This window comes from Channa argus, chromosome 9 (genome assembly GCF_033026475.1).
Source record: "Channa argus isolate prfri chromosome 9, Channa argus male v1.0, whole genome shotgun sequence".
NCBI classification, from domain to species: domain Eukaryota; kingdom Metazoa; phylum Chordata; class Actinopteri; order Anabantiformes; family Channidae; genus Channa; species Channa argus.
The window spans coordinates 16,234,764-16,253,954 of NC_090205.1; the positions used below are offsets into that span (position 1 = coordinate 16,234,764).

General features: G+C 38.1%; 1 protein-coding gene across 3 annotated transcripts in view; it reads left to right on the forward strand.

Moving 5' to 3' along the window:
* Positions 1-19,191, forward strand: part of LOC137132457 (coiled-coil domain-containing protein 148-like) — a 25,832-nt gene continuing 6,641 nt past the window's right edge. For 2 of the 3 annotated variants that reach the window (XM_067514911.1, XM_067514910.1), the window contains exons 1-10: positions 1-133; positions 1,258-1,314; positions 1,746-1,867; positions 5,341-5,444; positions 6,648-6,739; positions 6,834-6,985; positions 9,408-9,503; positions 9,638-9,819; positions 10,285-10,423; positions 14,475-14,681. In XM_067514911.1, coding sequence (XP_067371012.1) covers positions 73-133; positions 1,258-1,314; positions 1,746-1,867; positions 5,341-5,444; positions 6,648-6,739; positions 6,834-6,985; positions 9,408-9,503; positions 9,638-9,819; positions 10,285-10,423; positions 14,475-14,681 — 1,212 coding nt within the window. In that variant the 5' untranslated portion in view covers positions 1-72. Of the gene's footprint in view, positions 134-1,257; positions 1,315-1,745; positions 1,868-4,375; positions 5,231-5,340; positions 5,445-6,647; positions 6,740-6,833; positions 6,986-9,407; positions 9,504-9,637; positions 9,820-10,284; positions 10,424-14,474; positions 14,682-19,191 lie in introns of those variants that run through there. The other variant, XM_067514912.1, reaches the window with a different exon arrangement.

Here is a 19,191-nt window from a genome sequence, read left to right on the forward strand (position 1 = left end):
GATTGGTTGCTACATGAGAAGGGGGCGTTACCGAGGAGGTTCGCGTTATTAAATTCACCAATGACCGAATAGATGACTGTTTCCTTGGTTACAATTTTGTCAACCCGTACACTGTACAGAACGATATCGCAAGGTAAGCTAAGGTTTAATAGGTAAAGTCATTTTACTAGTATTACAGAGATTTTATTTTAGTGTATGTGTTGTATTTAAGTATTAGATAAAAATCTTTTTCTGCTGACTGTGTTTATCGTATTTAATTTGTCTGACTTCACGACTGTAGGAGGTAATAAAAAAGGTGTACCTCTCTAGCCGCTCGCTTTTCTATAGTTAGATTTGGCCAAGTTATATTGTGCAACCTACAGTGGGTGTCTATCTTTTATCAATTAACAATTCAGAATTTTCTGTATCTATTAAGTTGTGAACAAGTTTTGATACAATTTGTTAGATCCCAAGTTGAAGTGTTTTACTTTCCCAGTCTCCAAACAACTGTCAAAAATCCAAAGGCAGTTGTTAAACTATAGATTACATTTATTATCAGAAATGAGCAGCAAAGCTGTGAATGATTTTGTTTCATTTTTTAAAGTAATAGATTAATTAACTTGACTATTATTATTATTTTTAGTGTGTGGGTGTGTGTATTGTGGACAGACTCATTATTAATAATGATTAATAGCCAAACAGTTTCAGCTCTAAACCCTTGCTCCTGTCAGAGAAATGTTAGGCTGCTTTTATGTCCTGAATCCTGACTGTAACCTGCCATTTAGTGTTAGGCTAAAGTGTTAAAAATAACTTTGCTCTGCTGTTCACCAAAAGATTTCTTGAGGTCACAGTAACAATGACCTCAAACGAGGTAAGGACAGGTCAGTTTTATTTCACTCAAAGAGTCCATTACTGCATACCAAGTCCTCACATATTGTATATGCGAAGGGTTGGTAATAAGGGTTAATAACACAATGCATCTGTGGCCAGAATTTACAAAACCCTAATCCAAAAGAAAGGTAAAGGCATGTCTGATCACACTGAATGTAGCATCAGTCTCATCGTAACCCTTAAACTTGTACAAGTGAACTCTAGCAATGTCATGTAGATCTTGATGCCAAAGGGTGGTTTTTGATTAAGTTTATTGCTTTTGCCTTGTAGTTTATTCAATTCCCTTGAACGACACGAGCAGGCACCTATGCAGGTGAATGTTCTGACGTTGCATAACTCATGTATTTTTTTAAACATAGTAATTTCTTCGTATTATTTTCTTAACAGTGATAAGTGAAATGGATTTGTCTACATTCAACACAATCTACAGAGCAGAAGATGTGGGTAAGTTAGCAAACAGTGGGTCTGAAACATTGCTTGTGACCTTCTGACATAGTGACCAATTGATCTGTTGAACACATTTGACCTAAAGTCCCCATGTTGAATTGTCTATGTTCTGTCAAGTCTTTGATGCTTTTGTCAGAGGCAGCATTGCTTGTGTTTATTCACCTGCCTCTTGGAGTCACAGCTGACCTCCTCAAAAACTGTCTGACACAGTTAGTTTGGCCTCTGCTACTCCCCTTTCATTTAACACCCCCTAAGCAGTCATTTTTTAATTGCCTGAACTGCCTAAGCTAGTTCTCCTCCTTTGTCTTTACCTCTGTTGCTGCCTTTGCTGAAGTCAGCATAAAGAGATTCAGTCATCAAAAGTGATAAGATTTTCAGCAACTGCAATGATCCTAATTTAGCTATATCATTTTCTTTCATCCATGCAGAGAAACTGACACACCGGATGAAAAATGGTCTTGGCAGCTCAAAGTACAAACCAGCTGAATATAAAAAACTGCAAGCCATTGTTGATGCCAAACGGCTGGAGTTTGATCTAATTGGACAAAAGGTATGGTGGTCCTTACTTGAGAAAGCAATGCGGATAAAATCAGCTCCTGTTACATTTAGTAACATGGTGATTTAGCAGTAAATGAGGCACAGTGTGCAACATCAAAATTCTTCATCACCCACCACATGAAATAGCAAATTCATAAAATCTGCTTTTAATGTGAGGTGATAAAATAGTATGTCTCCAGTAGTAGTAAACGGTCCTATTGTTTTCTGTTTGTCCACAATTCTCTACTATGTATTACACTTCACATTTTGGAAAGGGATAAAATTTCATACAGAAAATGCAGTGCAGAAACTTTAAAGTTTGTCCAACAGCATGAAACAAGGCAATAATATCACTAAATGCAATAGCATTGTTAGTTTCATGAATATTCTTTGGCTGCCCAGGGTTTTCTAGTAAATAGTTTTAAGTTCTTAGACATATGACATCTGAGCAGAGCAAAAGGGCAATGGAGAGAGGCTGTTAAACCTGCAGTGTTTAAATTTGTAATTTGGTTGCCAATGGCTCCTTCCAACCCTCTCTCTGTATAACCTAGATAAGACAGGCTACGTTCACATTCAGCCATCCTGCTGAAAGTCAGGCTTTCTGAGCATTTCCTGTTGGCAATATAATAGAGGGTAAATAAAAAGATCATAAGTCATATCAAGCATGGGATAATTTTTGCTCCTCAGGTAGAGACTCATAGATTTACCACACACCAAAAGATTTCTTTCTTAGTGGCAAAACAAACAAACAAAAAAAAGATGCACAAACTCACATTAAATACTTCTCCATAGTAAGGACAAAAGAGATCGTATAGACTGTCTGTTTGAATAAAAATGTGTTAAACTGCAAATTAGCAAATTATTAAATTCTTTCCTATTAATTTCCAACATTTTCATTAATAATAAGGTTTTTGTGTTTTTGCTATTAAGCCCCCAATTAGAAAACATGGGAGTGCATACTTAAAATATCACAACACCAGATTTGTTTTAAAAAAACATGCCACAGAAAAAGAGACACAAGCGCATTTCAAATATCCTTTATACAAATGCTTATTAAGTGTAGTACACTTTCAGGTCAAGTGTACCGTGTGCTTCCTTTCTTTTGTATTTATTCAAGTTGGGCTGACTAACATGACCTCATTCGATAAGTAAAAGTTACTAGTATAACCAGTATTTCAAACTGTCTTAAATGAATTGCTACTTTTGTAACATTGTCTTCACTCATGGTTTGTTAACCCCCCCCCCCCATAACTATTGCATAACTATTGTAACAATACTACACTATACCACAATATTATGTTATTATATACTATCCTACTAAGGTGATAGACCCTCAACCTTCCAGCCATTCCTTCTAAGAACGCTTCTTTTGTCAATTAGCTGTAATTATCTAGTGCACAGATCAGTCCCACAATTATGTAAAATGTTCTTCACAGTGAAGTAAATGGAAAATATATTTTACTTGCAGCAGTGCACTTTCAAAAAATGTAATCCTCCATCTGTCCTTATCAAATCTCAGCAAAGTATTTTGCAAGAAGAGAAAACAGTCAATAATCAGTGTTCAAGACGGTGGTGAGACCAGAGATGTTGTTCGGCTTAGAGACCGTGGCACTGAAGAAAAGATAGGAGGCAGAGCTGGAGGTAGCAGTGCTTAAGATGTTGAGGTTCTCTTTGGGAGTGACGAGGATGGACAGGATCAGGAATGAGGATATAAGAGGGACAGCTCATGTTATATGTTTTGGAGATAAAGTCAGAGAGGCCAGATTGAGGTGGTTTGGACATGTTCAGGTGAGAGACTGTGAATATATCGGTAGAAGGAGGCTGAGGTTGGAGCTGCCAGGCAGGAGATCTAGACGAAGACCAAAGAGGAGATTTATGGATGTAGTGAGGGAGGACATGAAGTTAGTTGGTGTGAGAGAAGAGGATGCAGAGGATAGGGTTAGATGGAGGCACATGATTCACTGTGGCGACCCCTGAAAGGGAACAGCCGAAAGGAAAAGAAGAAGAAAACAGTCAATAATCAACTGCAGTGGGTTTATGAATTGAACCAGGATGCTTTCAAATCAATAAAACTTACCTTCATGACCCTGTTAATACCTGTCTAAAAGCATCAAACACCTATTTGAATTGCTGCCTCCCACTGGTTAAGTAGTGTCATTGCCACATTTGTTGCTACTTTATTAGATTTTTTTAAGTTAGAGTCGCTCAAAAACAATAAATAAAGGGCTTTTTCACCTTGCAATTAACAAAAACAATCCAATTTAGGATTACTATTGGATTTTACAGTATTGTCCCAAAACATTTCACAACACAAATGGTATTTACAATGCCTTTGGTGTAAGCATAAAAGCAATTTTGTAATAATATATACTGTATAAAATTGTAATTTTCTTTCATTACATATTTTGTTGTGTTTTGTTAAATATTTCAGGAACATGATATGTGAACGCTGTTCAGTTCTGGGGTCCTGGGCTGTAAGACTAATGACTTTTTATTTTCTATTTAGTTCTCTACATTTAAAGTATATTTATATATATATTTTTTTTAGTGCAAGTGTCACATAAGATGTTTTGAAAATACTCCACCTATTTTTCAGTATCAAGGTTGTGATTGGCTTATGCATAGAATTTTTTTTATTCCTTACAGTACTTTATATGGAGAGGCAAAGGTATGAATGGAATCAATGAAGACATTAAGGCACAGATTTATAAATAATTACAAATTACAAATAATTAACAATAAATAACGCACAATGGATAATATGTAGTGCTCACAATTGTCAAAAATGTGAACGGGAATTTGGTGAAACACTGGTTTAATGGGTAACATCAGATAAATATTAATGGACTAGTTTGGTTTGTCACATTGTGTTTGCCACATTCTGGCTAACAGTTGGTGAAAGTATAGCTCAATGGAGAAGTTTTGTAATTCACCTAAATAGTTAAATGTCCCAGGCAAATTAAGGTCATCTAGGATATATTGCTTAAAAGAAGTATGGGATGATGAATTTTCTTTTAGTTAAGACTGAGTGCAGTAGATTCCACTAATTGTAAAATGGATGTCCCCCCAAGGGTAAATGTGCAACACAATATATTAATACTTCTTTTGCAAAGTATGACATAATGATGGTTGTGATTATAAAATAAATCATCAACATAAGTCTTTTTAAATTCTTATTTACAACCCCAATTCCAAAGAAAGTTGGGAAGATGTGTAAAACGCAAATAAAAACAATGCAATTAGCAAATCGTCAACCCATATTTTATTCACAAAAGACCATAAACAACATATTAGATGTTGAAACTGAGAAATCTTTCCATTCCAGGGAAAACATTAGCTCATTTTGAATTTGATGCCATCAACACATTGCTTAAAGGTAAATAAATAAAGGTAATTACAGCATGAATGAATGTCATTGCTAAAATGCAGAAATGTGTTTGTTTTTTCAGTGTATATTGCAGTTCTAGTAAAAGTCATTTCTTATAGGTTCAGAAGACTCGCTGTGCAGCCAAGGCAACCAAGGAAAGCTCCATATTACGGCAGCACAGACAGGTGTGGAGCAGAGAATGCTCCAAGCTGGAAAAGGCTGAGTAAGAGCCCCCTATTATTCCTCGTCATTATCTGCTGCAGTTTTCTGAATCTCCTATTAAACCACAGAAACGTTCCATTCATGCCCCATTGAGTCCACCCAGAAACCTGCATAAAAAAATAGGGTTTAAAGAGAGAGGGCAAAAATAAGCCTAAAGAAAAAAAAAAAATCTTGAGTAAAAACAAGAGCAGAGAAGAGAGGAGATTCACATTGATTAGTCCCAACATTAACTAAACCTGGTGGTGTTAATCTTGTGGTGGACAGGATGAGCATGACTCTGCAGCTACAAAGCCATACCATACCACCAGGAGGTAATAATGTTGATTAATGATTTTCTTGCAGTGATAATGAGATGAAAAGGGGGGGTGGGGGGGGCGTTATAGACATAGAGAGGTATTCTGAATGAAGGAACGCTCTTCCTTGCACGCTAAGGCAGAAGTGAGGCACTGGGGCCCCAGTAGTGTCAAACCTTGTGAAGTGAGAAGGGCAGTGCTTGCTCTGGGGTGCAGCTTGTTTGGCTGCATATTGTGTCTATCTGAGCCACACAAGGTTAATGATGTACAAAAGCAGCAGACTCAGTAACAAGCCTAGTCATAAAGATGTGGCCCTGCTTGCATCTCTGTACACATATATCCAGTCAAATTAACTCGGGATTCAAGAGCCATGTTGGCAACTATATCTCTATGGTTACTCTTCTTTTATTCACAATAATGTCAGTCTCTTGGCCAGTTTATAAGAAGTAAATAACTACTTAACCCTTCATATGATTATTAGTGTGTTGCTGTCCATAACAAAAAAATCCACCCTGACTTGCTCCTTGTCCTATTACCATACCATCATCATATCATATATACAGATGATAGTATTAGATGTCTGATGTAAAGTAACATAATTTCCTTAAGTGCTATATCTAAAACAATTTTAAGTACACTACTTGTACTCTGATAGTAGTAGTAGTAGTAATTCCATTTAATACTACTTTATGCTTCTTCTTCACTGTATTTGTATTACAGCTTTAGTTATTACTTGGTGGTTTCCATTATTACTAAAACTATTACTATAGATTATGTATATCAAAAATTAGTATATCAAAAGAAGTCATTACTTGCTGTCTTTATGGGTCATCTAATGTAACTTCTTAACTAACAAATGTAAGGTGAGAGGTTTGTATTTAACAAACCTTTCTGTCTTTCTTATTAAATAGGGAGAAGGCGGAGAATGATGTCCAAGATTTTCTAAACCTGATCCGGCCAAATGATAGAACAGACACTGCCATGTTTTCACTTCAAGAGTATGGTAAACTCCAGCATCTTTTAGACAACTGTTTATCGCCATCAGTCTGTTTATAAGCAATGTACTCATACTGTGTCTTTTTTGTTTTTTAACTTAGAGCTGTTCCTACAACAGGAACGAAAGGCATTCAGGATAGCTACTGTGGAGCCTATTAACCAGCTCAGGGATGACCTGTGCTTTAGACTGAAAAATGTACAACCACATCAACACACTGCCCAACCATCAAACTGGGAACAAGTAATACAACAGGTATCTATTATTGAATAAGAAATGTCTGAATGTCCACTGTTATGCCCAGAGATTCATAAAGACAAGACTTATCAAAGGCATGTGAGAGAGAAAGAGATAAGAATAAATAAATCAATATACTGTAATATTGTAGTCTTTTCCTGCAACAGTTTCAGAAACTACAATGGTGTAGTTTTGAGGATTATAAGATGCATTTTCTTACTGTGGAACCTTTTGGCAGTATATAATGCTGTCAGTGCTCCTTCTACAATTCATCTTAGCTCTGCCCCCTCTCTGTGGTTAGCACACCAAAACCTGCATCAGAAAGTAAAACTGCTTCTTCCTCGATGTTTTCAGCTTGCACACAGTATGGTATTCCCCATCCATGAATATCTTTTTGTAAGATATCCACAGTCCATAAGTCACCAATTCTGGAATTGACTCTAAAAGGCTGTTTCAAAGCTGTTTAAATGAATGGTGAGATTAAAGAATAAGCAGGAGTCTTTAAGAACAGACCATACTTCAAATTAACTCTGCCAGCCATTTTCCTTCCTCTCTGTGGCTTACCCATGCTTGTTTCATTCCCATGTCCCTCTCTATTCTTGTTGGCCCACAGCCTCCCATCACCCTAATGCATTGGCACAATAGAAACAGATGCCCCCCAGCCCACATACACACAGCCACGATGATGGCCTATTGTTTGTTTCTTATTTCACCACTTTGTTTCTCTCTCCTCATGCAACCAATCAGAGAGTGACCTGTTTCAGGACGTATGATTACACTTCTCTCCCTGATTGTTTTTAAATGAAATCAAAGAGTCTGAAGAAAATTGGCACTTTGTTAAGTGTTAAACATAAGAGAGAAACTTACCCTATGCCATGTTGCAGGCTATTAAATTGTTTTGACCCTTAATGTCATCGTGCTGTCTAAACACTTAATGTTGTTTAGATTTTCCAGATTTTGTTTACAGAATTGCTATTAAACTATTTTACGTGTTCTATTCTTTACAATAGTGAAATGGTATTTCTCCTCAGACACTTATTTTGTGCAGTCCTTGAAATAATAATTTTTACAAGGTATTATGCACTGGACTTAACTTGCTTGAGCTTGGATACATGGAACGTGGGGTGTAAGTGATGAACTCTGGGAAGCTTGAGCGTGACTGCCACTGGATTGACAAATTTGGAGATGGGGACAGGTCTAATAAAACAGGGAGCCAACTTTCTGGACTCCACCTTAAGTGGACAATCACAAGTCAACAGCCAGAGTCAATGTGTAGGGGCATGTTGAGTCTGACTGGTCCAGTGTAGCAATTATTACTTTGTCCTTAAGGTTTCATTTAACCATGCTGGCCACCCAGGATGATTCTTGGAGGGCTCACTCTTCTCTGGACCCTGGAACAGATGGGACAGGGCATTGTTTGATGTTTCTGGAAACAGGGCAGTAGGCGATGGTAAATTTAAATGAGTGAAAAACAGAGCCCATCTGACTTGATGTAAGGTCAGTCTCTTTGCTGAACAAATGGATTCTAAGTTCTGGTGTCCCGCCCCTACCACAAATGTTTGTTTAACCCCCTCTAGCCAGTGACGCCCTTCCTAGACCAATGTCAGACGTTTGAACCTCCACTACAAACTGTCGCTGAGGGTCAGGAAAAATGCGAATGGCAGCCGAAGTAAAATTTCATTTTAATTCTTGAAAAGATGCCATTTGCCCAGGCAGTCTGAGGTTGAGCTTTGCAAAGCCATAGATAACCCACAATATGGGATAGTTAGTAGTGTCTTTTTTAGGCTATTGGTGATAAACCTGGGCTTTCCCACAGAGGAAAAGCTCCAGAGGAGATAGTAATCAGGTCATCTGTGCTCTGGTTAGTGTGGCATGTACTGGAGATGAGGACTAAAAAGGCAACCCCTTCAGCTGTTCACTCGGTGCCCTTGGTCACTGATTATATTGTAATAAGCCTCCATTTTTGAGTGAAGTAGTAGTTGAGGAAGGAAAAAATAAACTTTACTACACTTTACTACATTTGCTCTCATGTGGGGCAATTTAAAGGGGACTTTTAAAGGCATTTGTCCTTGTATCAACACTGTGAGCTGTACAGTTGCTTATTGCATTATGATGTTATTAGTAGAATGTTTGTGCCACAAACACAACTTCTTCATTACTTTTTGAAATTTTGGATGGCAGTACATTGTCTATTGATGTACACACTCAGCATATAAAAACTGGTTTTGAACACAGCTTATGACTCATAATAAAACTTGGTAACGTAGTATGGTTGACTTCACCTGGAGGAGTTTTTCATCATTAGGAGTTCAAATAATCTCATCTGGAGGGAGCTCTGGAAAAGCAAGTTCACCATGGTTACAAATGATGTCATCTGGAGGAATTTGTTTTCTAAGCCTGTTTTAAAGGGATGTTTATGGTTTTGTTTGTGAATCACCAGATACGCTTTGTGAAAGACCAGCAAGATGATATAACTGCAAAAGTTAATGCAGAGTACCTGGCTCTAGAGGAGGAGATCATGTGTCTTGATTTAGAGGTAAGATTTTCCCTTTTGGTTTGAAATATCCTCCTGTATATATCAGTATCAGCACGTTTTGCACGTTAGGTTGATATCTGATTCGTACATTGTGTCCCCAAAGCAAATCCATTATCTTGTATTATCCTCTTCAGAAATATCTTACAACTACTCCAGATAATCTGGTAAATATAGAAATGACTCCAGAAGAGGTTTTGGATTCAGACTGCCCCTACCCACAGCTGAAGGACTCCTTGATCCAGGCCTTCCACACACTGTCAGAAAGGTACCAGCGCAGGATACAAAGTCTCCAAGAGCTGCTACAAAGAACTGACAGGTAGGGATGACTTTTGCTTCAATTCAAAATTATAAATAGGGATACCTTGATTAAATAAATTTAAAAAAGTTTTACCGACAGTTTCAAATAATTTTAACACCAAACCCTTCACATCTGACTTGCATTCATGGAAACAGCCAATTAGTGATTTTTAGCCATCCATGCTGATAATTAAATGAACTCTGGCATGCCAGAGCAGATCAAGATAAAGATTAAAAACTCAGCAGGACACTGACTGCATAGAGTTACTCCCTAGAAGAAAGCTGCTGAACAACTCACCAGGAGGTTGATTATATAAATGCCTCAAAGCCACTTCATAAATGGCCTTTTTATTTCCATATGTTTTCTGTGTAGCATTTATCAATGTGTAGAAGTTAAGTGAACATACTCTCACAGTGTTATTCCTTTACTTCTTCTTTTTCTTTATAATCTTGTATTTTATTGTTATACTGTTGTGTGTTTTAGGTTCTGTGGCTGGTGTCCAGATGACCACCAACGTTACCAGTTCACTGTGTCTCAATATACTCATGACATACCCAACTACAGGACACTCTGTATGGACATGCTGCAAAGACTTTTCCCAGGGAAAATTAGTCAAGAGCTGGTCAGTACCTTAGCAGTGTTTTTGAAGCAAAACATTATTAATCATTAAATATAACAACTACTCTAACCTCAGCCACCTGCACACAAATAAAATGCTCACTACAACTTTTATTTTAAAGCTGTAATAGTTAGTTTAATTGACTAATCAATGATGAGCATCAGTTTTCATAATAAATACCTATAGCTTCAAAAAGCATTGTTGAGCTTCTCAAACATAAACACATTCTATGTCGTCTTCTTTAGTATGACTTCTACAATATGGTCAAACTAACAAACTTGTTAGTTAACTGAAGACATTACCTTGTATTATGTAAACATTTTTCCCAATTTAAAGTTTCTTTATATATTATACTCATTGATCAAGTTTAAATGTATGATTATTGAGTACAATAAGCCCCTACTCGTTTTATTTGTTAAGTTCAGTTGAGAGCAATGTTTTGTTTTTCACACTCACACAGCCACATTTACACTGCCTGATAACTAGAGTGTGATCTGATGACAACCCAGCAAGTAGCGTTAAGTGTCTTGCTCAATAGAAAGATGTATCCTGTGGGATAAATCTTGTCCAGGTTTGCCCACTACCCTTGTAATATTTCTGTACTGATTGTACTTCACACAAACTACACACATAAATGCACAGTTCATCCATAGATGGGCACACACTTACACATACTTGTCTACAACTATAACCCCCTTCCCCGTTCTGAAGCAGCCCTGCAGTGTGAGGCCCAGGCTCCCTGATCAATGTACCTCATTACCCTGAACCGAGTAGACAGACACAGATAAGCTTGGACAATGATCCACTCAGCACGCTGCAGGATGTGCCATGTCATCCACTGTGGACAACTCGCTCACACCACAGCCTATCATCACCATGACAACTGCCAGCCCCTCTCTCCTCCCTTACCCCCTCCCAGAGACCTGTCCTCATCCGTTCCAGCTGCATGCTGCATTTAAAGCTGCAATTGTTCAGTCTTCAGTCTTTGGGTGGTTGTGGTGACTTTACCTGTTTTAGCTCTCAGTCATAATTAAGCTGACTTGCATGGAGTGAATAATCAGTGAGGACTGGAGATTGGGTGTCTGAAACCCCACTGATTAAGTGCATAAATGCTCATTTGCTGGCAGTGTTTGAAATTAATTCTCAAATTTATGCAAGCTTTTTTTGGCATTTTCTGTATCTGAATTTTCTGTATCTACAAGCTCAAAGGTTCAGGTACTACTTGCACTGATCTTTGAACTTTTGTCTCAATCAGATATTAGGCAAATAAATAAACCTGCTTTGGGCAGATATTATTATTATTATTATTTCTTCATCTTTTCTTTTCAGCTGTTCCCTTTCAGGGGTTGCCACAGTAAATAATGTGCCTCCATCTAACACTGTTCTCTGCTTCCTCTTCTCTCACACCAACTAACTTCATGTCCTCTCTCACTACATCCATAAATCTCCCCTTTGGTCTTCCTGTAGACCTCCTGCCTGCAGCTCCAACCTCAGAATCCTTCTACCGATATATTCACAGTTTATCCTCTGAACATGTCCAAACCACCTCAATCTGGCCTCTCTGACTTTATCTCCAAAACATCTAACATGAGCTGTCCCTCTAATGTACTCATTCCTGATCCTGTCCATCCTCGTCACTCCCAAAGAGAAACTGAACATCTTAAGCTCTGCTACCTCCAGCTCTGCCTCCTGTCTTTTCTTCAGTGCCACTGTCTCTAAGCCCAACAACATCTCTGGTCTCACCACCATCTTAAACACCTTTCCTTTCATTCTCGCTGATACTCTGTTATCACACAACACACCTGACACTTTTCTCCACACGTTCCACCCTGCTTGCACTCGCCTCTTCACCTCTTTTCCACTTTTCCTTTGCTCTGAACCATTGACCCTAAGTACCTAAAGTCCTGCACCTTCTTCACCTCTGCTCCCTGTAACCTCACGTTCCACCTGGGTCCCTCTCATTCACACACATGTATTCTGTCTTACTGCAGCTAACCTTCATTCCTCTGCTTTCCAGAGCAGACCTCCACCTCTAGATTTTCTTCCACCTGCTCCCTGCTCTCGCTACATATCACAATGTCATATGCAAACATCATAGTCCATGGAGATTCCTGTCTAACCTCATCTGTCAGTCTGTCCATCACCAGAGCAAACAAAAAGGTGCTCAGAGCCGATCCTTGATGCAGACCCACCTCCACCTTGAGCTCCACTGTAACACCTACAGCAAGCCTCACCAGAGTCTTACAGCTCTCATACATGTCCTGCACCACTCTAACATTCTTCGCTCCCACCCCAGAGTTCCTCATACACAGATACTACTGTATTTGCTGTAGGAAATCATTTCCTTAATCTGGAGGAGATAGTTAGAAAAATAGTTTAGAAATTCAACACCTAATATGTTAATATCAGCAAAGTCAACATTTTGGCTCTGAACTTTCTTTATGTTGTTTTTTTATTTCACAGCATTGAAAGTTGTTCTGGTTTAAGCTATAATATTTGACTCACTTGCTGTTATGTTCCACATGCTTGAAATTCTTTTAACATCAGTATGTCTGGATTTCGTCAACACAAGATAAGAACAGTTGTCTTTTGTAGCTAGATAGTAGTTGTGAAATATTACCTCACTCAAATAGTTTATGCAGTGTAACAATTTAAGAGCCTTAGTAATGATTAAACTTTGTTGATCATCTTCTATTCACAGCTGCTTTGCAGTATCTGCTTCTCTAAAATCTTAACCCATTTTGGGTTAGAGAGAATAATTTTGTAGAAACACATGTTATGCTTTTGTGAGATTGTCATTCTAGTTTCTTTCTCTGAAATTGCAGGGAAATATGCTCTCTGCTCTCTTAATTCCCTATTATTATTATTATTATTATTATTATTATTATTATTTGACCAAAATAATTTAGTTTAACAGAATGTCTTTGGCTTGGAATCCTAACAATGTGTTAAGATGTTCCGTGAACTACTGTAAGTCTCAGTGTCTTTGTAGGATTATGGCACTCTATCCATTTAGAGTGGAGATCTCCCTCTGCTAGAAAGTGTGCTCTTTGATGGGTTCTCATGTTGAGTAGACGGCGTCCAGATTCCATGCAGGATTTTATAGCTATACCCTAAAATGTTTAATAGCAAAATTTGAAATATTTGGAAGTAAAAATCCCTTTTTGCTCTTTTTGTGCTATTCAGTTTTGATGGAGAAAGCACTCTGCAGAGGCAATGTGGATACAGCAGCTGAGCTAACTGTCGTGTCATTCTGAGTGTGCACTGCAGAAACTTTGCTGGATGGTTCCACATACATTTTGTCAAGTGCAAATATGCAATCAAGTATGTTCACATGCAACGAATGCAAATGTTGTTAAGGAGAGGACAAGAAAAAGGGAAGAGTATTATACTAAGCCATACAAAGGTTGGATGTGTCTAAAGTTTCCAAGTTGTGCATCAATAAACAAGATTTGCTTCACTGCTTTTGGCCTTAATGTTCCACTGGCAGGTCTGTCAGCTCACTCATTTTCTATAAAACCAGTCAGCCATCTAATGCCTTTCCACTGTCAGTTAGCTGCTATTAGCCCATAGATGAATATCATTCCCTGTGTTCCAAAGAAGCAGCCAAGTGATGCAGCCTCTGTGAGTGCTGTCACAATGATGAATAGCTACAGGCAGCTCTCACACAGAAAGGAACTGTTTTCCTTCAGGACATTTCACAACCAGGAGAGGGGGACCATTTTATACACCAGCAGAGCTAGATCTAACACAGAGTTGTCCCTGGTCCTGTTGCCATTATTATAGACAGTATATCATGTTTAGGTATTCAGGGATTTCTGTTTGCATATCATCAGTTTGGTGCAACTCTATGCGTAAAACAGCAGTGCTGCCATTTGGGCTGCAGTTCAGCACACTTTGTTCTTCATACCCATCTTGGAAATTTTGCCTTTTGTTGATTATCTTTATTGCATATTAGAACAACTAGTATGGCTTTTCAATAATTCCATTCAGTAATGCCTATATGTCACCCCATGGGTAAACAATCCCTTGTCTGTACGTGTTATTTTACCAGATGGAGCATAAACGTGTGTCGGACCAGCAGCACTTCACCAAGACCCAGCTAAGAGTAGTAAACCAGCAGTGGCAACGAGACTGGGAAGAGCTGCTGGCCAGAGCTCTGGCCACGCTGCAGGAGGCGAGATATGCCCACCAGGAGGAGCTGGAGCTCCACAGAGATCGTCAGCACCAGCAGGACATTTGCTCGCATCTCAGAGACAAAGTTAGTGTTGGGCATAGCTACCTATCATGTGAAACGAGTTGTAACATTTCCAGTTTTATGACTGCCTTTTTTATGGTTGTTGCCTGCAATCTGCTGTATATCTTTCACCACTAGCACCGATATCTATAGCTTGAATTTCATACTTCTTTCTTTTTTTATAAGTCAATCAAAACTGTTGCTGGAGTGGCCAGAACTGAGCTGGTTTCCAGAAAATCTAACATGGTTTTTTTCCTCAGAAGAACATACTGTATATAGATGTTACAGTCATAATGAAAGATGTGTGAGAGACTAGACAAGCAGCAGTGTCTGACTGCCTGCTTGTGTACAGTGTATCTGCTGACGAGGTTACATATTACTCCAGGCTGCCTGACAGCGTCTCTCACTTTAGCTGCCACTTGGGATGGGCTGTGAATGCAAACAAGCTAATAAGAATGGTCTTGCAAACAGGATGTTACTGTCTCTGAGGGGTGCTATTTCACGTTCACACAACAAACAAGTTATTCATTTAAACAAGTCCATGTGTAGTGGCTACAGTGCTGCATGAGTTTATTTTGTACGCTGCCTGCCATTTAATGAAAAGCTTATGTCTTATTGCAGAATAGATTACAAGTCACACTGGTGTACTAATGTGGGGTTGGTAAGGTTAGATGTAAAGTTTGTATGGGGAATTACTACACATCCTAATTATCAAATGACAGGTCTCCTTGAGATCTGTGGAATTTAGCTTTTTTTTTATCCCAAATTTCCCTGATTCCTCAGAAATCTGTTGTTCTAAAACTCTGACTCCTGTTGGGTCGATATATATAGTTTGCGTATAGACAGGTTAATTATTTGGGAATTTGTATTGGAAATGTGTATTTACACCAAAAACTGTTCATATTCCACTTTATGTAAAGAGAAGTTATCGAAGATCAAGCTGGAAATGTTCTGCAATGTTATGGTTGTTCCCATGTTGGGCACTTGCCTCTTTGTAATACTTATTGTACAGAAACTGACATTTCACATCTGGATCACAGCTAAATATTTCAAATGTTGGCTTGAATACAAAAGATGGTGAGGTAGATATAATATACAGTATAACACTTCTCTACAGGCAATTTAGAGTCACCAATTAACCCAATATGCATGTTTTGGGACTGTGGGAGGGAACCCACAAAAGCATGGGGAGAAAATACAAACTCCCCAAGAAAGGCTGCAGCTGGCCGGCAATTCCACAGGGATCTTATGGCTGTGAGGCAGCAGTGATAATCACTCTCCCACAGTGCTGCCAACTTGCAACAACTTGCTAATTCTTTTACACTGACAATGTTATCGTCTTGTTTTTGTCAGCTTTCTTATGCTTTTATTTGGCATTTTTGTTTTTTTGCAATTTGTTGTTATTTACTATTGATGTAGTGAAGAGACAAATTCAAGGCCACTAATCAATCACATTGAGTTTGGCAGAATGGGACTACTTCAGTTACAGCTGCCATAATCTTATCATGAGGCCATGTTTGGTAAAAAGACGCTTTTACGATGGAAAATATTATTCAAGACAGCTGTATGCATCTGCAATCTCATTTTTAATTTATTTTCAAAACCAACTAAGGCCTTTGACTTTCAGTATTTTAAGCAAACCGAGTTTTGTGACTCTCAGAGACAAAGTAAATTAAAATCACACAGAGTCTTTTATGTTTTTTGTTTTTGTGTTGCATGTGCACATAATTTGAGTTTGTGTGGAGGCTCAAATGGATGCCTGTTTGCATCCAGTGTTTCTTTACAATGACTTTATCACCACATCACAGCAACACAGTATTGAGACTAAATAGATTTTCAACTCATTGCATCTGCTTCTATAAGACGTTGCTTTCTGCAGCTGGGTCCCAGACTCTAAGTCATTCACATTTCTTCAGTTCAAACTGTTTTCACAATTCAAACATTTTATTCCTATTGTATTATATCTATGTATTACAATATGGCTTAGTATAATACTGGCTTAATGTATCTGACAGGTTATGGCTAAATTTAGCACAATGTATATTTTTTAGAGGACTTGTGGTCATTATAGTCAATCGAGTCAATCAGTCAGGATACATCAACTGAGCTTCTGAAAACGAATTAGCAAGTGAATAGACACAGTGAAGTATTGTAAAATATTTGATTACTGTTATAACATTGTTGTAATAGTTGTCTTTATTGATGTATCAGCTCACTCCTACCTTCATGTTTCACAGTTGGCACTATGTAGTTTTGTCCAGATCTGCAACAAGCCAAACATTTTTAAGCTTCTTGTCATGTTCTTTAACAAGTTTAATCTGCAGTTTTGTGCTATTTTGTAAGCAGTGGTTCTTTTGAATGTCGTCCATTTACGTCATTTGATGTTGTTCATACTGTGTGACCAGACTGGTTTACACAGTCAGTCCTTGTGCCAAGTCAGAAGCACTTACTCGCCAGATTTCAGCACAAGATTGCTTAAGTTACAAGCTATGTTTTGCTTCCTTTTGTTTATCTATTCATTTTTTGAGGATTACTACTACACTTTCTGTTATTGATGGTATTCACTTCACAACCACTACTACAACTGTGTTTGAGCTTACAATATGTTCAGTTGTACAAATTAAAATTTGTAGTGTAACAGTACATAACATCCTCTTAATAACCCTTTCATAAGAACATAAATATATGATCATAAGAACAAACTATGGCATTTTAGGAGCACATTAAAAATAAAGGACTGCCAGGATTGTAATTGTTGCTTAAGGTGGTAAGTTACTCTCTTGCTACAGTTTTTTAACTGTTTACTATGTAATGAAGCACCTTCTTCTTCTTCCTGTTGTGCTGGTTTTGGATGAGAGCACACTTTGAGAAATCTTTGGTCAGTGCTGGTCTGGTTTTTCTCACATCATTAGGGAGTGAGGCTGCTGTTTTCCCGCTCACTGGGGTGTCTCCTTAAGGATGTATTGGAGGAAGAAATCTGGGATGATTGTTTTCAGTGTTAGCTTGTACCCTTCTCTTTGAGAAAGATCACACTGTAACACACACCACAAGTTCATCTTGAGAACCACAAATTGAGAATGAAAAGATGACTGACTAGATTCATATGTCTGGACATGGGTGGCAATTCTAATCATAGAAAAGTTCAGTTGTTCAGTTGTTCAAAATTCTACAGTTACTGCACAAGGTGTGTACTCTATAAAGACAAATAAAAGGATAATTAAAATAAGCAGTTAAATTCATACATGAGGTTTGGGTTATTTCTTTCCAGTTTTTCAATGAAAGACAGCCACTTCTTTTCAAATCATTAGCTGTTTTTTCTGCACTGTTCTGGCTGCTGTAATTAGCTGGCAGTGTTCTTGGTGTTACTGTTCATTCCAACCTTGTATTCTGTCCTTGCTTTCATTTTGCCTCCCACTTATATCTCACTCCAAGGCATCTTTGATGAGCAATTGTGTTTTCCACATGAGTAAATTAAGCCTGGAGGGATGGCAGATTGTTGCAAAATGCTCAGGTGGGAAAGGGATGAGTAGACCAGCAGGAAAAGCAACATAGCAATTGAAAAAGGGAAAAAAATGATTTATGGGATGCAAGTGTTGTTGTTTTTTGTTTGTTTGTTTGTTACAAATGCTCGTTCCATCGTCCGCTCTCCTTAGTGGTTTGCATATGAACAGAGCTCTTGTAGGTTACCTTATCCTCAGATGATGATGTGTGTGTGCCCCGCCTGTAGTAATCAAATTGTCCTCTAGGCACTGTGTTTCCAGATACCATGTCAGAGTGTAAGTAGAACAGCTCATCATCCCTCTGGTGGTCTACTACTATTGGCAGAGTTGAGTTGAGACAGTGCCTAGGCCTCACAGCATTTCAGCTGAAGAGTTAATTGCTCACGTGTAAAATGTTTTCCTCCTTTAACATGATGCGAAAATCTGTATTATGCCAGCTGTAGAAATACAAAGATAAATACATGGTTCTAGTTTCTCATCTCCTTATTAATGTTGCTTGATAGTGTAGGCACTCATATGGAAAAAATATACTTTTCCTATAAATACAGTTCATCTTCACCTTGTTTGCTACTCTAATTATCAGCAACAATAATGGTTCAATATTTTTTTAATCATAGGTCATAGCTAATCTGTTACACTTACATACCTTAAGTTTGCCTAAGAATGACTTGCAGTTGGAAGTTATGATGACTGCTGCAACACCCCCTGACAGAAGACATCCTTTTAACTGTACAGTTATGTTAACAAAGGCTTTCAGCAAGCTGCAGTGAACAGATAAAAAGGCTATCATTCTTTTGTTATTCTGACATCTCGGCAGTCTTTTTTCTACCACCACGAAAAAGAATAGTGTCCCATTTCCCTTTGAATTCAGAGAAAATGAGATTCCAGTGACAAATTACTGTAGACTGTACATAATGACCATTTTATTCTCTTTGTGCTTCCTAAAATGCTTTTTCATCTCAGCCTAAACAAGAAAGACATACAAAATACATTCAGTTATTGTGCATCTCACTGTGTTCACAGTGGATCAGAGC